The 17,324-nt window shown below is 33.2% G+C and overlaps 1 protein-coding gene across 1 annotated transcript in view; it reads left to right on the top strand.

Annotated features, from left to right (window-relative positions):
* Positions 1 to 17,324, top strand: part of LOC147075315 (cell adhesion molecule Dscam2-like) — a 380,443-nt gene that overhangs the window by 337,807 nt on the left and 25,312 nt on the right. The window contains 7 exon segments of the mRNA XM_085942919.1: positions 8,756 to 9,512; positions 10,160 to 10,295; positions 10,897 to 11,016; positions 11,176 to 11,352; positions 13,662 to 13,806; positions 14,905 to 15,053; positions 16,271 to 16,445. Coding sequence (XP_085799045.1) covers positions 8,756 to 9,512; positions 10,160 to 10,295; positions 10,897 to 11,016; positions 11,176 to 11,352; positions 13,662 to 13,806; positions 14,905 to 15,053; positions 16,271 to 16,445 — 1,659 coding nt within the window.

The following is a 17,324-nucleotide window of genomic DNA, read 5'->3' as shown; positions in this document are numbered from 1 at the left end:
GATGGCTAAAAGTATTAAAATAATGCATTGGCACCGTGTTCTGATATATTCTAAAAGTTTTAAATGTCGAGCTAATCGGGAACTTAGTTAAAAATCGATTCCAAGATTTGTACTGGACAAACAAGAATACGAGGTAATAAAAACGTATATACAATATGCATATATCTTATAACTTATAAGACATAAACTATGTAATTGACCTAGTGAAACTAGAAGCGTAGTCGGTAAATATTGACGTATGTGTATATTGCTGATATATATAAATATAATTTATATTTTATGCGAAATATAAAGTTACATAACAGTTAATTTAGTAGAAAATATAGTTAACTATCATATTGAGATGCAAGATGGTGGTATAACATGTCATAGGTAAGTTAATAATAATAAAATTGAGAGTTTACTACACGTCATAAAAAAGGGTAAAGAAACGGCTTCATTTGCCGGACAACACAATCTCTCTTTAGTATTATTGCTCTGTGACTACTTATAATAATATATAAATTAACATTCGTTGGACCCCGTTTGTTTATTAATGTATACATATTTTTGTGGTGTAACTACTTTAGCTAAGGGTGTAAGTTCGTTCAATACATATGGAAGTTAACAGAAATGGAAATCGAAAAATTACGCATTGCGCTCTCTGTCGTATTTGCAGTATCAGTCAGTGGCTAACGTCTGCATTACGCATCGAGGACCAATGACTTACCAGTTGTTTGCTACGGTTTGAATGATGTGGACTACGATTGAGGCAGTATTTTCGAAATATTTACAATACGTACTTACAATCTACGTATAACATTTTAGTTATCATAAACCGATACTTTAATTTTTAAATGTTACGAAATGAATACTTACGTACATATAGAATTTATTTTCAAATATTCTTTATGTCATGTATTAGTTCATTTACCACTACTTATTACGTACTTATAGTAATTATACTCTCCCATTTATTTTTGTCACACAACAAGTCAATTATCAGTACCTAAATCAATTACATACACAACTGATTGGTTTCGTAAGTTTCACAACTACCGTGAGGGTTCTATATACGCAACATTTTTTTATACCAATACAAAGCAGATTAATTAGTTGTCTTGCCATTACAAGCGAAAATATTTGATAATATTCTTTTTTCAAATTTAAAATAAAACATTGATTTTTGTAGGTAATATAAATACATTTTACTTCAAATTGTATATCACCATTCATCATTGTTTGCTATACAACCCTTAGCACGTCTTGGTCACTTCCTAAAACGTTCTGCATCCCCCACGATTCAGGGGCGTCGGTTTCCAATTAACGCTTTGATCGAATTATTATTAATTAGTTTTTATTAAATTGTATAAGTATCAGTAGCATGCAGGGACTTTTGCTTAACGAGATGCTGTTGAAAAATACATATATTATAGTTATCTAATTTTTGCAATATATTATCAACTTAATGATTTGTAAATAATTGAATGTTGGTGGATTGCTGTGATGGTTTTTTTGTTGTTTGTCGCAGCGTGGTAGGTCATATATTTTTTTATAATTATTAAGGGAGATCCTATATGCCATCAGAGAACTTAGCGGAAAATATGAAGCTTGCAATTTGAGATTTTTTTTGATAATTTACAATTTCAACTGTAAGTATAAATTAATAAATAATATGTACTTATCTGAAAACATTTAAAAGATTTTTTTAAGTCAGAGATAAACTTACAATAATTATAAAAAAAATGTGATTTTGTCACATATTCGGTACAAAGGTTACGTTATTATTACATTATTTTTGTAGTCATATTTATTATTAAAATTTAGCTTATTAAGTTTTCAATTTTTACCGTTTAGATTTTTGACTAATTCATAGTTTTAATATTTTTTTATATCTATTTTAAAAAACATCGATTTTTATAAAAAATATAAATGTGTATAACTTGAAATCTTATTTAGGTATGGTCCCAATATTTAAGCTCATGTGTATAATTAGCAGGCCATAGTTGATGAGTTAGTCAGTCTAAATACCTATTAGTATCAATCATAATCTCCGTCCGATCAGTAAGCTTCGTGTCAGTCGCTCCGCACAGCGTTCTATTCCACCGAGCTCGGACCTCGGAATAATATCATAAGTATTGTAACATAACGCTCTTGCAACACTCTGTACCGACTGTTTACACTGCAAATAAAACTCGCTCCTCACTCCATCGGAGCAACCACCAAATCTTGACTTCTCATCTCTCCTCCTGACGACTCTCCGTCTATACCTCCTGGTTATCCCCAAACACAGCGGTCTCGTCCCTCAACAACGAAACCTGCAAAAGAACCATTAATTTTTAAAAAAGCTTGTGGCACCCCTGTGTATTTGTCACATCACTCTAGAGCGCCCCGCCGTACAGTTTAATAACCCCCCCCCCCCCAAATTATATATTAAACTTTTTATTATTTCGTCGATCCAGCGGCTTTTGTGTCTTTCTTCCAAACGTTTTCTAGTTGTTGGTACCACTGAACGACCATCTGTATAGCGATTGTCACTTCTTCGACCTATGTGTCCTGCCCATTTTACCACGTTTTTATTAGCTCGTATTCTTGTTTGTTCAGTACATTTTTTTTCTTGTTTGTCCAAGATTTGTATTGGACGATTGAAGATTTTTAACTAACATCCCGACTAGCTAGACATTTGAAACTTTTAAAATATATCGGTAATATAATATGATTACAGTGCATTCTTTTAATACTTTTAGCCATCTTTAAGCAGAATTGAATTCATTTTCAGTTAATTCTGTTTTGTATGGAAAGTTATTTTTTCGGAAAAAATTCGTAAAAAGTAAAACACTATTATTGGTTGCTAAGGGGGTCCTATCAACTAAATTATTAATATATACGTGCGTTACTATGGAAATCAATATGAAATGTCAAAATGACATTTTAGTATTCTATATTTATTTTACAAAAAAGTATTTATTAATTGACAATTCTATATTGTCAAATTTATATGATTAAACAGAAATATTAAAAACGTGGTATATAAAAAGTTCTTTTTATCTTGTAATTATATTAAGCTCTGTTACATCGCATATTATATATCTTTGTAAATCTTGAAATCTCCTTATTTACCTTTGTATTAACCGTTTTATCATATTTAAGATATTTTTGAGATGAGAATTTTTGAAAGAGACATACCTATTATTATTAATGCTTTAAAATGTTCAAAGAAATAATAAAAGGGTTTTAAAAAATATGTTTTTAACCCCTATAATGTTAATATTATGCACGTCCTTGTGAAATCTTTTCATGCGCATTAAATTAAAGGTATTGTTGTGACAATCTGTCGGACACGCTACCGACGAACCGGAACGAACCGGAACACAGCGGAGACATGACGGAACGAATAATGTTTGCACTAAACTTGAACTTCGTTAGGACAGGCTAACTTTGTCCGTCACTGCGATTTTAGTTTAGTTAGTGCGAGCACATCAGTAAAAGTTGTGAATATTTTCAAAAGAACTTATTTTTAGGAAAGCATACATAATAAGTTTTATTCTGCCGACGCCGAGGGGTTGTTTTGAGTTATGTTTTAATTCACATTAAATTGTGTACATAATAAAACGGATTATAACTATTGGCGATGTGTCTATGACTTGTTATCGGTTTTAATAGAGAAAGGTTTATATTTCACTTTTTTACCGAAAGAATTACTTAAGTATTTTTATTCGGAAAGATAGGTCGCGAAAAAATCCAAAAAAGTAATACATAAATAAAGTAAAAACATTTATTTTACTAATTTCTTACAGAAACGCCCTTACTGACAAACATAGTTATATGTCCATAAACTCTTTGGCTCACTTCGCTAGTTTTAACGATATAACAGGACATGAGGTAAAATTATTCACGAATTTCATTCATATTTATCGTCACCAAAATGGTGTCACAGAATTGGCTCGCCAAGATGACGGCGTCAAATCGTCCTAGTTCCTGTAGAGCAGTGCTTCCCAAACTCATGATTCGCGGTCTCCTTCGTCTGCAGGGGGTCTCGAAATTTATATGAAGAGCCACGAATATTTAGAGATGGATTCGGTGGATGAAATTTCAAGGATCAAAAATACAATTGGATAAGAAGTCCGTTTGCTAAATCCTTAAAATATGTTCATATTACGTGGGTAGCTCGAGAATAATTGATCGATATAAGGTCAGATAATTCTCTTGAAGTGAAATTTAATGAAATAAATTTTACAGAATTTCGGATAAGGCGACAGCAAGAATATCAGTCCGTTGCAAAAGCAACCCGACGAGAATTCTCGAGAAATTTTCGAGATTTTCGATCCCAAATCTCGAGAATTGAAATTTTTAACATTTCGGGAAATCCCGGATCTCGAGAATCTTTTCTCGGGATTCGGGATTTCTTTATTTTCAAATATTAATTAATTTTCTATATGAAAAAGTGAACAGAAAACACAAAACGTTCAAAGACTGGTCGGGGCATTTAACACAATAAAGCCAACACTCAAAATTAGCGCAATTTTTGCAACATCAGGGGATGTTCTGTCTAAAAAGCGTAATATGTTATTATCAGACGCAGTGATTGGCAATCTGTGTTTTTTGAAGTTCTATTTTAATAAATAATATTTTGAATTATTTTTGTTTTTTTCGTTGTATTTTGTTATCTTACGTAAATAAAAAAAATCATATTTTTTTGGAATTTGTCTGTTTTTACGCTGATTTTAGGATTTTTACTGGTTTTTTTAAATTTCCCGATATCTCGAGAATTCTCAAGATTTTTTTTCTGGAAATCCCGAATCTCAAGAAATCCAAACTTCATCATTTCGGGAAATCCCGAATCTCGAGATTAAGATTTTTTCGGGAAATACCCAACTCTACCCATAATTGCTTTTTCGACAACATGACAAACAGCATTTTCTGAGTTACTGATTGCTTTGTAAAAGCTTTTAATTAAATCAATTAATATATAATAACATTTAATAAAAGATAACTTACAATAATTTAATAAAATCAATTATAATGTGTGTTCTTTGAATGCTTTCATCTTATAAAAACAAATTATTAATTTTGTGTGAGTATTTTATCATTGTTTCAATGTTTGTTTTATTTAATTTAAATAGTATCGATTATGCAAAAGAGTGACATTAATCTTTTTCATTTCTATAGAATCAAACATTGTAGTGTTAACCTACAGTGAGTTACACCCTCCTACACTTTAACCGAGTTGCTAACATGCAATATTTTGTAATTGTAGAAATAACTGAACTTACTGATAAAAAGTTGCCACAAGTAATAGCGTTTACTCCACAGAAAGCATAAATTCTGTTAACATTGTCGAAAAGCTCTCGAAAAATGTATAAACATGAAAAAGTGTGAAAATAAATACTCAGGTTATGAGGGGGTATAATGAAATTGTAACAGCCACCTACTAAAAGGGGGGGTTAATTTTAAGCTCAGTCGTAACAGACACGCGCGCACCCCTTCATAATTTTACACAAAAACATAACATTTTTACTTGTTTATGAGAGCCCTAAAAATAAAAGTTGCTGATACGTCACTGTCACTGTCACTGTCAATGTGTAGGTACGAGTAATATTATCTTGATACGCTTCACACGCAAACAAATTATACAATGATACGATATGATGGGTGTCTTTATAATATGTACCTAATATAAGTTATGCTGTTATTATCAGTTGACAATATTTTGATAATATGGGACAAGTAGGAAGTAGTGAAGATAGAAAAGTATAGAAATAGAGGAACATATTATATTACGTACTAGCACATCTTCATATACTAGGTGCACATATTATAATGAGGAAGTAATATTTGATTCATAGATGTCCGATCCTAAGATCATATGGATAACTAAATAGTTATATACAAATTGAAAAAACGCTACACTCAAAAATATGCTACATACATAACATCATCGCCACTCTCTGTTAGTCTCAGGTAGGGATTCCAATCCCGGGATCCCGAGCTATTTCGATACCTATGAATCCCGGGATTGGTAAACATAATCCCGAAGATTCGGGATTGATTTATTTTTCAATTTTTATGGAAAATAAAATAAAAACGAAAATATAACATAAAAAATACTTTTAATAACAAATAACTAAATTAGAAATAAACCGAGTTTGAATGAAGTTTGATTTATACCCATAATTTAAGTTGCCGATTCATTTTATTTTTTCACATAAATTAATAATAATGAGAAAGATTGGAAAAAAACAATGCTTCGCACTTTTAACAAAGTAATTCCACCATGATCTCATACGTTTTACGGCAGTTTCATATTTGGCTGACTAATTAGATTTATGAAGCGGAAAGGCCATACACCACGATTTGATTTACTATTTTAAATCTCGCTAACCCATTCATTAAGACTTTACTATCAGAAACAGCAATCTCATATTAAATTCACATTATTATTTATATTACAGTATTATTTACTCCATTAAACTTATGTATTTTCAAGATTGAACGTACACAATATTAACAATAAAAATGTCTTAAATGGTATAAATTATATTAGATTTATTTTTGACCAATTTTATCAATGTTATTTGTAAATATAAAAAAAATATATTAACTATGGAAAAAATGCCAATCCCGGGATTATCAAATTTTAATCCCGAAATCCCGGGATCAAAATTTTGGCTCGAGATTGGATTCCCTAGTCTCAGGGATGCTGTGTGTCTTTCTATACAGTCCAATTATTATCGTAGTCTAGTTTTACCGACCCTCCTTTTACCTTTTGATCTAAGAGCTTTTGGGTGGTTGAATGAGCTTCATCCTTGAGACATGGCGTGTTTTACGGAATCGCCCCACTTTGACAACGAGATGGCAGGATGGAATATTGTACACGCGTTTCGTTCGTAGTAGTACCTTCATTGTCACGTGACATCGTCGCATACAGCTCCGAAGACCCTTCTCAATACCATCCTTTCAAATATATCTCACTACCTGGTTGAGCTTTTTAAGTGGACTGTAATTATTTTGCGGAAGATGAGGAGGTCGGGTCTAGTGGCGGGGGCGATGAAACAGAGTGGCAGACACTGATCTTTGTGATGATGTATGATGGCTCCGGGGTCAGGTTTCAAGTTTCGCTCGCGCGGTATAGTTGTTTTGGGTCACCCGGTTCGTACACTCCCGCACTTTATGGACGATTATGATGGTGAATGATATGATGATGATAGATTATGAATGAGTCTGTATCTATTGAGTCAATCACTTAAGCGACGGAAAGCTATTAGAAGCCCGCACGCGTCCGCTGTCGAGATACAACTGAATGTTCTATGTAACACCGTCTCTCATGACGCCTAATTGCTTATTGAATGTCTGGTAACAATAACACTGGGGATTAGGAGGTGGGTGAGGAAATAAGGAGTGGAATGGGAACATAAATGGCCCAACCACTACCTCTCATTATTTTGTTCGTAGGATTCCAACCCATAGGTCAATATTATAATCCAGATTAGGGTTTTGTTTAGCTTTATTCTAGCTTTTTTGAGAGGAGTTGTCTTGAGTTGCAATAGTAATTCTTCCACTAACCTTTTTGCTGATATCGCTTTGAGGACGAATGCGGAATATGAGAAATATGAATTTTACTTCCATTGTATATTAATCAATATGTGACATGAATAACATTCTAGTGCCATATGTTAGCTAATGCGTTTTGTATCTAGCTACAAAGCTTACGGTCATCTTAAGGGCAAAGAGGTTGGCAATAAAAAAAAATGCTTTATAATATTATTATTATACCATTTTTTAATATTAATATTAATTATTCTTTATTCAATATATAAACGTCAGAGATAGTAGCCACTTTTGACGGAATTTGAAAAAATCCCAGGTGTTGTTATTAAAAAGTACCTATTTGTAATGTTAGTAATTAGGTCTAAAGCTTATAGTTAATTAATATACTAGTATATACGTGTTCGAATCCCCTCTGTTATTTTTTTTCTCTAGGATGTTTCTAATAATCTTTTTATTGCTACTGAATGTGTAGTGGCGAAGGATGGATGTAGGCTGTCAAGATGCCATAAATGGTGCACACTAAACTTTGTCAGATATACGTATTTATTTTCATTAGAATAATACTACAATTTATTTACTGATGGTGTTGGTTAGTTTTTAAAATTCAATTAAACCCTGTGAAACCAAACTATAATAGATAATAGTCGATATAATAATATTTTTTTATGTATTACCTATAGTTTGGTTTAGGCGGTGCTTAATGAATTGAAAAAATAAAACAACACTATGTGTAATAATATGTATTATTACAAAAACAAATAAGTATGAATGAAAAGGTGTGAACAATTTTGTCGTATCTCCCAAAACATATCAAAACTATTATGGTTTGGTTTCGGCAAGGTTTAATTGGTTTTTAAAAACTAACCAATACCATCTGTAAATTGTAGTCTTAGTTCAATAAAAACAAATACGTATGACTAACAAAGTGTAATGTGTACTATTTATGGCGGATTTTAACAACCTACCTCCACCCTTCGCTACTGCTGAATGGTAAATAATTGACTTTGAGATAATAACATATTATGAAAATATCATAACAGAATGTAATATATCGTGACAAATTTAATGCATAAACAAAATCTTGCAAACCATTAAAAATTACGAGTTAATTAAAAACTCTAATATAAAGTTTTACCATAATGAGTCAAGGCACCTTAATAACTTGCTATGTGAACATTTTTTAATAACTAAACTAATCTACATAACTAACTATTTCTTTTTTTTTCAGTAAAATTCAATGGGACCACAATGCAAAAAATCCAGCTGCCGACTACGGAACTCTCACAAGATATAAAAGAAATTATAACAACGAAAGTTTTCCCAGTATATTTTACGAAAATACTCAAGAAGCGACGGAAAATTTTAGTGACGTTAATTATAATGATGTAAATAACAGATTGGGAAACTCTTTTAATAATTCTGAAGAAATAGCGAATACGTTAGCATTTAAATCACTTGATCTAAATGATGTGTTGAATGAAAATTTACTATCGGAGAAACAATTACAAATTGATAATGAAAGAATAGAATTATTTAGAAGAGAGACTGAAAACGGACACTCAAAAAAACACGTAAGAGGCAGCACGGAAAAAGAAATGCAAAGATTATTTTTAAATCACCAGAATGACAAAAAACAGTCTGCAACAAAAACTGGCTTCAAGATGAAAAAAGGCAACTACGTGAAGAAGAAGAGAGTAAAAAGAAGTTTCACGACGAACAACGAAGGAATGTTGGTAATAGAAAAGGTGGACTCGGAGAGCAGCAACGGTCTCTACACTTGCTCCGTCTCGAATCCTTCGGGAGAGATGGCGAGGAGAGCCTTCGAGCTGATTGTAATGGAGCCTCCAGTAATCGACGCCATCAGTTTCGGATCCAATCTTCAAGAAGGACAGATAGCTCAGACCACGTGTAGTGTTAGGAGTGGCGACACACCGATATACTTTTCCTGGTTAAAGGACGGTGCGCCAATTCCAGCAAGCTTAAAGGTATCTATCATCGACAAAAATAGTCCATGTAATTTGCAGATTATCTCGGATTGTCAAGCTTAATCTTGACGATCGAACTTGATAATTTAGGCCGGTATGGTATATATCTATTTTACCACTTTTTATTAGCTCGTATTCTTGTTTGTCTGGTACAGATTTTTTCTTGTGTGGTACAAATTTTTTCTTGTTTGTCCAAGATTTTTAAAAAACTTCCCGACTAGCTAGACATTTGAAACTTTTAGAATATATCAGAACACGACGACAATGCATTATATTAATACTTTTCGCCATCTTTAAGCAGAATTGAATTCATTTTCAGTTAATTCTGTTTTGTATGTTTCGGAAAAAAATCGTTAAAAGTAATATTTACTACTCACATTATTGGTTGCTTAGTGGGTCCTAGCAACTAAATTATTAATATATACGTGCGTTACTATGGAAATCAATATGAAATGTCAAAATGACATTTCTGTATTCTATAATATGTATTCAGTATTTCTATCGAGTACAAAAAAGTATTTATTAGTACATAGAATTGTCAAGTTTGAATGATTCAACAGAAAATTTAAAAACGTGGTATATAATAAGTTCTTTTTATCTTGTAATATTATTTGCATATTAAAATAAATAAAATGTTTTTAATATAGGCACAAGAAAGCAGTATGGAACTGTTCAGCGTATTATTGATAAAGAAGGTGAAGCTAGAGCACTGCGGGACGTACGTCTGTGTTGCTTCTAACCGAGCTGCTAGAGTCAACCAGTCTGCAGAACTTTTCATTAAAGGTAAATAATGACATTTCAATAACTTATTTTACAAATTTTTATTTTTATTTAATTTTGACTCATATTTTGGTTGTATTTGTTTTTGTATTCGATCTTACTTCAATTGATTATATTGTTATTTTATTTTTTATTGTAAATTTTGACTAATCATAAATATTTGTTGATATTAATGTTATTGTTAAGTGTTGATTGTTTCATATTTTGTGTTTTGTTAATATTTTTAAATAATTTGTTTAATGCCCCTGATGTAGTATGAAATATTAATGTCCAACCTCATTAATTTTTAATTAAATTGTTATTGGAAAGGTATTATTGGACGGATAATGTATGTACCTATTGTTATATTATTTCTGTCGCTTTGGATTTTGTTTAATAAATATTGTTTTTAAAAAAAATGAATTCAGTTGAAAATGTCCCTCTGAGGCGGACGAAACTGGTCCTAATTTATTGATTAAAAGTGGAATAAGGACTACAAAAAAATTACGTTTTATTAAACTAAACAACAATACCAAAATATGTTAACAATGGAAAATATTTTTTAGCATAGGTACCGATTCTATAGAAACCTTTAAAATAATCGTGCTTCAATGATGGTTTTTAGTGTCACCCAAATGGCTGGAGGAGCCACAAAATAGTTCAGCGGTAATGGGGAGAATGGGTCAAGTGGCTTGCAGTGCTTCTGGATACCCACAGCCGCAGGTTCACTGGATCAAGAAAGACGGTAAGATACCCGTACCACGATTATGTCAGATACTTATTAAGTAGTCATCATTTTTTGACATTTTTGGCATTATCTTCAAAAGATTTATCTTTATAATACTAGATATTATCTTCGTCAGTTGAAACCGTGAAATTTATGAATTGTTTGCTGTTCTTGCAGAATCATTGGGGTCGTGGCGTCCAGTGTTGGAGATGAGAGGTGGAGGTCTCCTGAGCCTCCCAAATGGATCGCTGATAATCGAGGCGGTGTCTCCTGGAGATGAAGGCCTTTACTCATGCCGCGTGGAGAACGGAGTTGGACAGCCGCTGACAAAGAACATTTGGATCACTGTCAATAGTAAAATACCTTTTATAAAATATAATATTGTTCGGTATTATTTCAACATATTTTTGCAAGTCTTCTATGAATGTTTTGTTCATTGTTGAATTGCAATCTCCATAATAATATTACTAAACTTTTCTCATCTTGTAAAACCAGTTATCTTCATAAACTTTTCATCTTAAATATTCACCAAAAACGCATGTCAAACAAGATACTGGTAATAAAATGTTTGCTTTGACAATTTTATTGAAAAACGGGTTATTCTAGAAATTTAAATAAGCACCAAAGATCTTTTTTTTGCAATATTCTATGCTCAAATAATATATGTTCCTGTAACGTCTGTGGATTACTAACACCCGTGTTTCTGAATAATTGCAATATACTAATATCACCTACAGTATAACCCCTATTTTACGTTTTTTAAGGGACTGGAAAAAAAAACCTAATTGGAGGGAAAATGTAAAAGGGGAGTATTGAAAAAAAGAACATTAAAATTTTATGTTTCTAAAAAAATAACGTTTTATTAAAAAACAACATTCAATTTAAATCTTTATTGAAAAAATCATGTACATAATATGTATATTAGTTTGTTGCATTTTTGTTTTTTTGTTATGTGATTCTCTTTCAAGACTATATAAACATTTAAAAGTGTCATCTTGGATATCAGCAAAGCTTGTAAAGTACGTTTTTAAACCCTCGGTGAACCTCATTGCTTCTTTTGGAATATCAACCTCTTCTTCATCAGACAGTTCTTCAGAAGCGCGCGTAACTCGCATATTTTGAATATTTCCGACGTAAATCGCGGGAAAGAAAAACGTAAATGCGGGTATTAAATGTACTGAAATACATCGGGACCGAAAAAATTACACGCAATTGCCGGGAAAACGTGAATACCGGGCACGTAAAAACGAGGTTATACTGTATTTCTTAAACATTAGTATATGAGTACAGTGTATTCTTAGACCTCGGTACTTCATTTCGAGGGTGGTATGATAATTGAAAACAGGTATTTTGTTTACTGTCGGAATCCCATTAAACACATTTATTTTAAACACATTTATTTTAAACCCATTTAAATGTCCGACTCGTTTATATGATAGTTGTGTACGGTTGTGCAATTGATTTGTAACGTTTCGAAAGTGGCTCGTGAGTGCAACATGTCCTCATTTGCCTCAAAAAAGAAAGAATCTGTTAGTTTTATTTTAAATACCTATTACGATTTCCTAAACAATTCTTTATGACGTCTGTCGTCTTAGATTATACTCTCGTCCAACTGATGCATCTTTTGCTCGGACGTCGTCTACGGGGTTTTTGTGTACTTTTTAGCGGCGGCCAAAATGGCACACACTTACCAAGTTATCCCCTGCATAATAAATAATCGACTACTAAGCTTCACCCACCCATTATACCTAATGATGGTAGCGGTAGATATTTCTTAATTATTTCGATGATTTGAGGTACATACTTATATAATATTATAGAAACCATTATTATATAGGACATAATATTGTCGACTATTATGTTTTCGCAGACCATATTATTATTGGCATTTACCTGTGAACCGAAGTACAGCTCCCATTCCTTGATTACTATATAAAACAGTAAACACAGTATATTATCAATTACGATGTAGGTATTTGTTGGTTGTATGCACGTCAAGCTGTATAGTAAATAATTATTGTTTTCATCATAGAAAGAATAAAACTATAAAATAGGAAAGAATATAAAAATGACAAAGATGGTGAAATTATATATTTTTTGAAGTTATACTTCTTTCGGCGCGTTTGGGAAATCAGATCAGAGTGTATTCTTGGCGTGTGACATGCTACACATAATTAATTTTTTCACACGACAAAAAACGCACTCGATTGGATTCGAACCACCGATTGTTCGGTTATCAGCCGAACACACTACCTTTACGCCACAGTTTGATACTGCAATCGTGACGATTATACAGAATAATATTATAGTTTATAATTGTTCCGTTGCCTAGGCAGCGAATTTATTATTGTCGGCCATTTGCAATTCCTTACATAAACAAACTATTAAACTTCAGAGTGAAAGTTGGTGCTTTAAAAATAAAAACAACGGGAAACCATCATTATATAATTTAGTAGATAATATAAGTTAAAGTGTATATAAATAAACCAACGGCGTTCCAATAAGCGGTCATTTTTCTTGCGTGTGTAATTTAACAAGATAATTAAGAGCTAGTCAAAGAATCTAGTTTATCACAAGTTTTGTTTTTGTTTTGTTACGCCAAAGAAGTATAACTTCTAACGCACGTACATAAGTACACATACCGATTTTTTCTGTTATTGTAGGACCCGTAACATTTGAAGCGAATTCAGCAAACATCACAACACGAATAAACCACCCCGTGACGATAATGTGCGAGGCTTTCGGAGACCATCCGATACGAATCACCTGGATCCATAACGGAAGAACTATTGAATTCTTATCCAACAGGTAAAATACAGTGATTTTTTAGCGTAGAGCAACCAGTGACGTCCCTAGATAAAATGCCGCCCCATTTTTTATACAGTATTTTTTATCATCCTTTCGTTACTCCAATATCTAAGAAATGTGTTATATAATATGTACATTACTATCAAAATATATACCACTAAAACATACAAAATTAAATTTACATAATATAAAAGGGGAATAAATATAATATAATCAAGATAGACCAGTCTGAGATCCTATTTGGTTGATATTTCTGACACATTTGTTTTGTACCATTTTTTTTCAGACCATTTTCACTATGCTATTTATTATTGTCAACAAAATATTTTTTCTTGGTATTAATTTAATATACACCTACTTTTAATCATAAACATACTATTTTATTAATAGTCTCAATACTCATCAACGACACTCAACGATTAAAATAAAAAAAGTTTCCTGGCCTTTTTTGTTGCAGTCAGTAAATCAAAAACAGGTTGTCATCCAAATCTAATTTAAATGTCTCTCTGCTTCAATACACCATATAACCAGTAAGCTGATTTTTTTAATGGAAAGATTTTTCCGTTATTACTAAGTTTAGGTAGGTAGCTATTTCTATATTGGGTATATACCAAATGGTTCTCCTCGATTTGCCGCCCTTCGAGTAACTGCCGCCTCCAAGCGACGCTCAATCTGCCTACCCCCACGGGACGTCACTGAGAAGAGCCACTGGTTGTGCTATCATATTATTATTACCTTCTTAAAGCCGCGTTGACACGGTCCATGTACGATCCAAGTACACTTGGACAGAGTGCCATTCAAGTGCACTCGTATGAGACATCTTCATACTAATTATTCCTATCCAAGCTACTTGGACCGCGTCCTACTCATCCAAGTTAGCTTGGATAGGAATAATTAGTATGAAGCTGTCACTTGGATGGCACTCGATCCAAGTTTACTTGGATCGTACTTGGACCGTGTCAACGCGGCTAAAGCCACGCAAGTAATAAATAATGACTACCTATCCATTTTCGGTAATCCATCGTTTCCCTCCTCTACCAAGCACTATTCGTTATTATTAATAATTGTTCATTATTATCATCTTACCTGTTATTAAAGGTTGAAGGTAAGCAGTCACCAGACAGGGCGTGGGGCCATCAGCGAACTCCTCCTTGGGATCAGTTCTCCGGCTGACGCTGGAGAGTATCTCTGCAGAGCGTCCAACCCTCACGGATCAGCCCAGCATACCATCTACATGACTGTACAAGGTATCATTGTTATCGGCCAACTATATCGTAATCATCAGCTTGGATTTATCTACTGCTTGATGAAAGCCTCTGTGTGCTGTTTTTATATTGTACTTCCGGTAAACGTTGTTATATTCTATATAGCTACCTTTAAATCTAACTTTTAAACATGTTGTCCCTTTTGATAACTTATTATGTCAGCAATTATCTATTACCATTTAAATTTAACGTATTTCCATTTAAATAGAAAATATAATATATCAGGCATGTCCAACGCGTCGATCGCACCGTAACCTCATAGGAATTGAGTCATGAAAATATTAAAAAAGCCTGTACATTCAGTTGTAATAATATAAAATGAGTTCATTGTGATTTTTAAGAGGGAGCATTAATCATTCTTATTTTTATTTCCTTAACCAGTTTGCGTGAAAGTCATTTTCAATTAACCATGAGAAAACCCGCGTTACTTTATCGTATTGCATCACTCATGGTCTGGTGCAGGAGTAAGAGAAAAAGAAGATGTCAATCTTCGCGCTATTAACTAAAGCGTATAATTTCTTTTACTGTCGTGCAGTATAAGAATATCATCTCATATCTCATGAGTGTTTTCAAAATTATGTATGTTCAATAATTAGAATGGTACATTCTTAAAATCTCGTGAATTAAAAGAAATAGAGCGCTTATGAGCAGGTATTAAAAAGGCCAACAGTTAAAATTTGTCGCAATTAAGCATGGAAGTCGTAGCATAGTGGTAATGCACAGGGCACGATACCCAAGAGACGCAGGTTCGATTCCTTCCGGGTGTCTTACTTTTTTCGAAAAAGATTTTTTCTATTGGCTATATTTTCTCATGAGTGTTTTCAAAATTATGTACGTTCAGTATGAGAATAGGTTGACAATGAGTGCAATGATGCCGAAAAGACAACCAAAACTTTGAAATTGAGTATTTCTTTCGAATTATGACAGACGTCATGTGTTATTGATTTATATTGTCATCAGTTAAATTATTATAATACGTTTGTTCGAGTTGAATAATCACAGTGAGAGATCGTGGGAGATAAGACGTGTCTATCGTGATACTGGATAATATATCACGGCCTACTTGAAATTGAACATGCTTGTCAAATATTATTATCAAATTTGGATATGCTAATTTTGTTCAAAACCGTTTTATCTCAGATGTCGCCCGTGTGCAGCTATGATGCTAGGAGTTTCTATCAATATGTAAACACTTTCAGAGCCTCCTGGATCCCCACTAGAAGTGTCTGTCGAAAGCGTAAGGGGTCGGTCAGCTCGAGTAGGCTGGCGTGCCCCCGCGGGGCCACCCCCTCCGCGCTACCTCATGCAGTATCAAACGCACCACCACCTCGCACAGCCGCACTGGGAGTCCGCTCTGACAATGAACATCTCCAGGTCGGTTACTTTTCTCTTTGTGTCACTTAAAATTGACCATGACACCTCTCAGATGTCACGCATTATAATGGTCTCATATTTAACTCATACAGGTTTGTTTCCTAGGTTTCTTTAAGGACTTTGGCACGCAAACTACTCTACTTGATGCTAGTCAAATGAAAATTGTGCCGGCTGAGAAATATGCCTTATTGAAAACCATTCGTCTACCCGCATCGGGTATTGCTAATTTGAATTCGGCCAGGGCCTATAAAGCCGCCGCAAAAACCCTGGACAATTCTTTGTAGGCGGTGGTGATTCTGATGAATATTTTGTTCATTGGTACCTATTCATTGGGAACTGAGAACTGCAATTTGTAGCCGAGTTTTTCCCGTGGTAAAATAAATGTCGCATATGACTGATATTCTGAGCATATAAGTACTTATCCTATCTTATATGACTGCAGTCACTGGATCTGAAAGGCATGAATCATCATTACATGTCACCATTTATTAATTTGATTCTTTTTACTACATCAATACAGTTCAATGATAAAATAAAAGTCTTCATCTATAACGATGATATATTTACGATATGTATATATTATTTTACATTTACTTAAAATTCGCTACATATATGCTAATAATATGGTCACAATCCATGTACAGACCTACAAACTTATCTGAAGAATGGGATGGGGGAGCCACTGTCAAAAACTACCCACTCGAGACTCGAAACTGGACAAAATCTGACATTCGAATGACATTTTCAAAATGGCATCCTATGGTAGTTCGTAGTTCCATTTTCGGCCATTCTACAGATAAGGTTGTAGGTCTGTATTCAAATGTGGAGGTATATTATTATATAGTACTCCAAGCGTGGCTTCCAATACAAAGTTCATAA

The sequence above is a fragment of the Rhyacophila brunnea genome, unplaced genomic scaffold (genome assembly GCF_057557595.1).
Source record: "Rhyacophila brunnea isolate RB1 unplaced genomic scaffold, BYU_Rbru_1.0 scaffold_15, whole genome shotgun sequence".
Classification (NCBI taxonomy): Eukaryota; Metazoa; Arthropoda; class Insecta; order Trichoptera; family Rhyacophilidae; genus Rhyacophila; species Rhyacophila brunnea.
The sequence above is the reverse complement of the archived record's forward strand: the minus strand, read 5'-3'. Positions and strand labels throughout refer to the sequence as shown.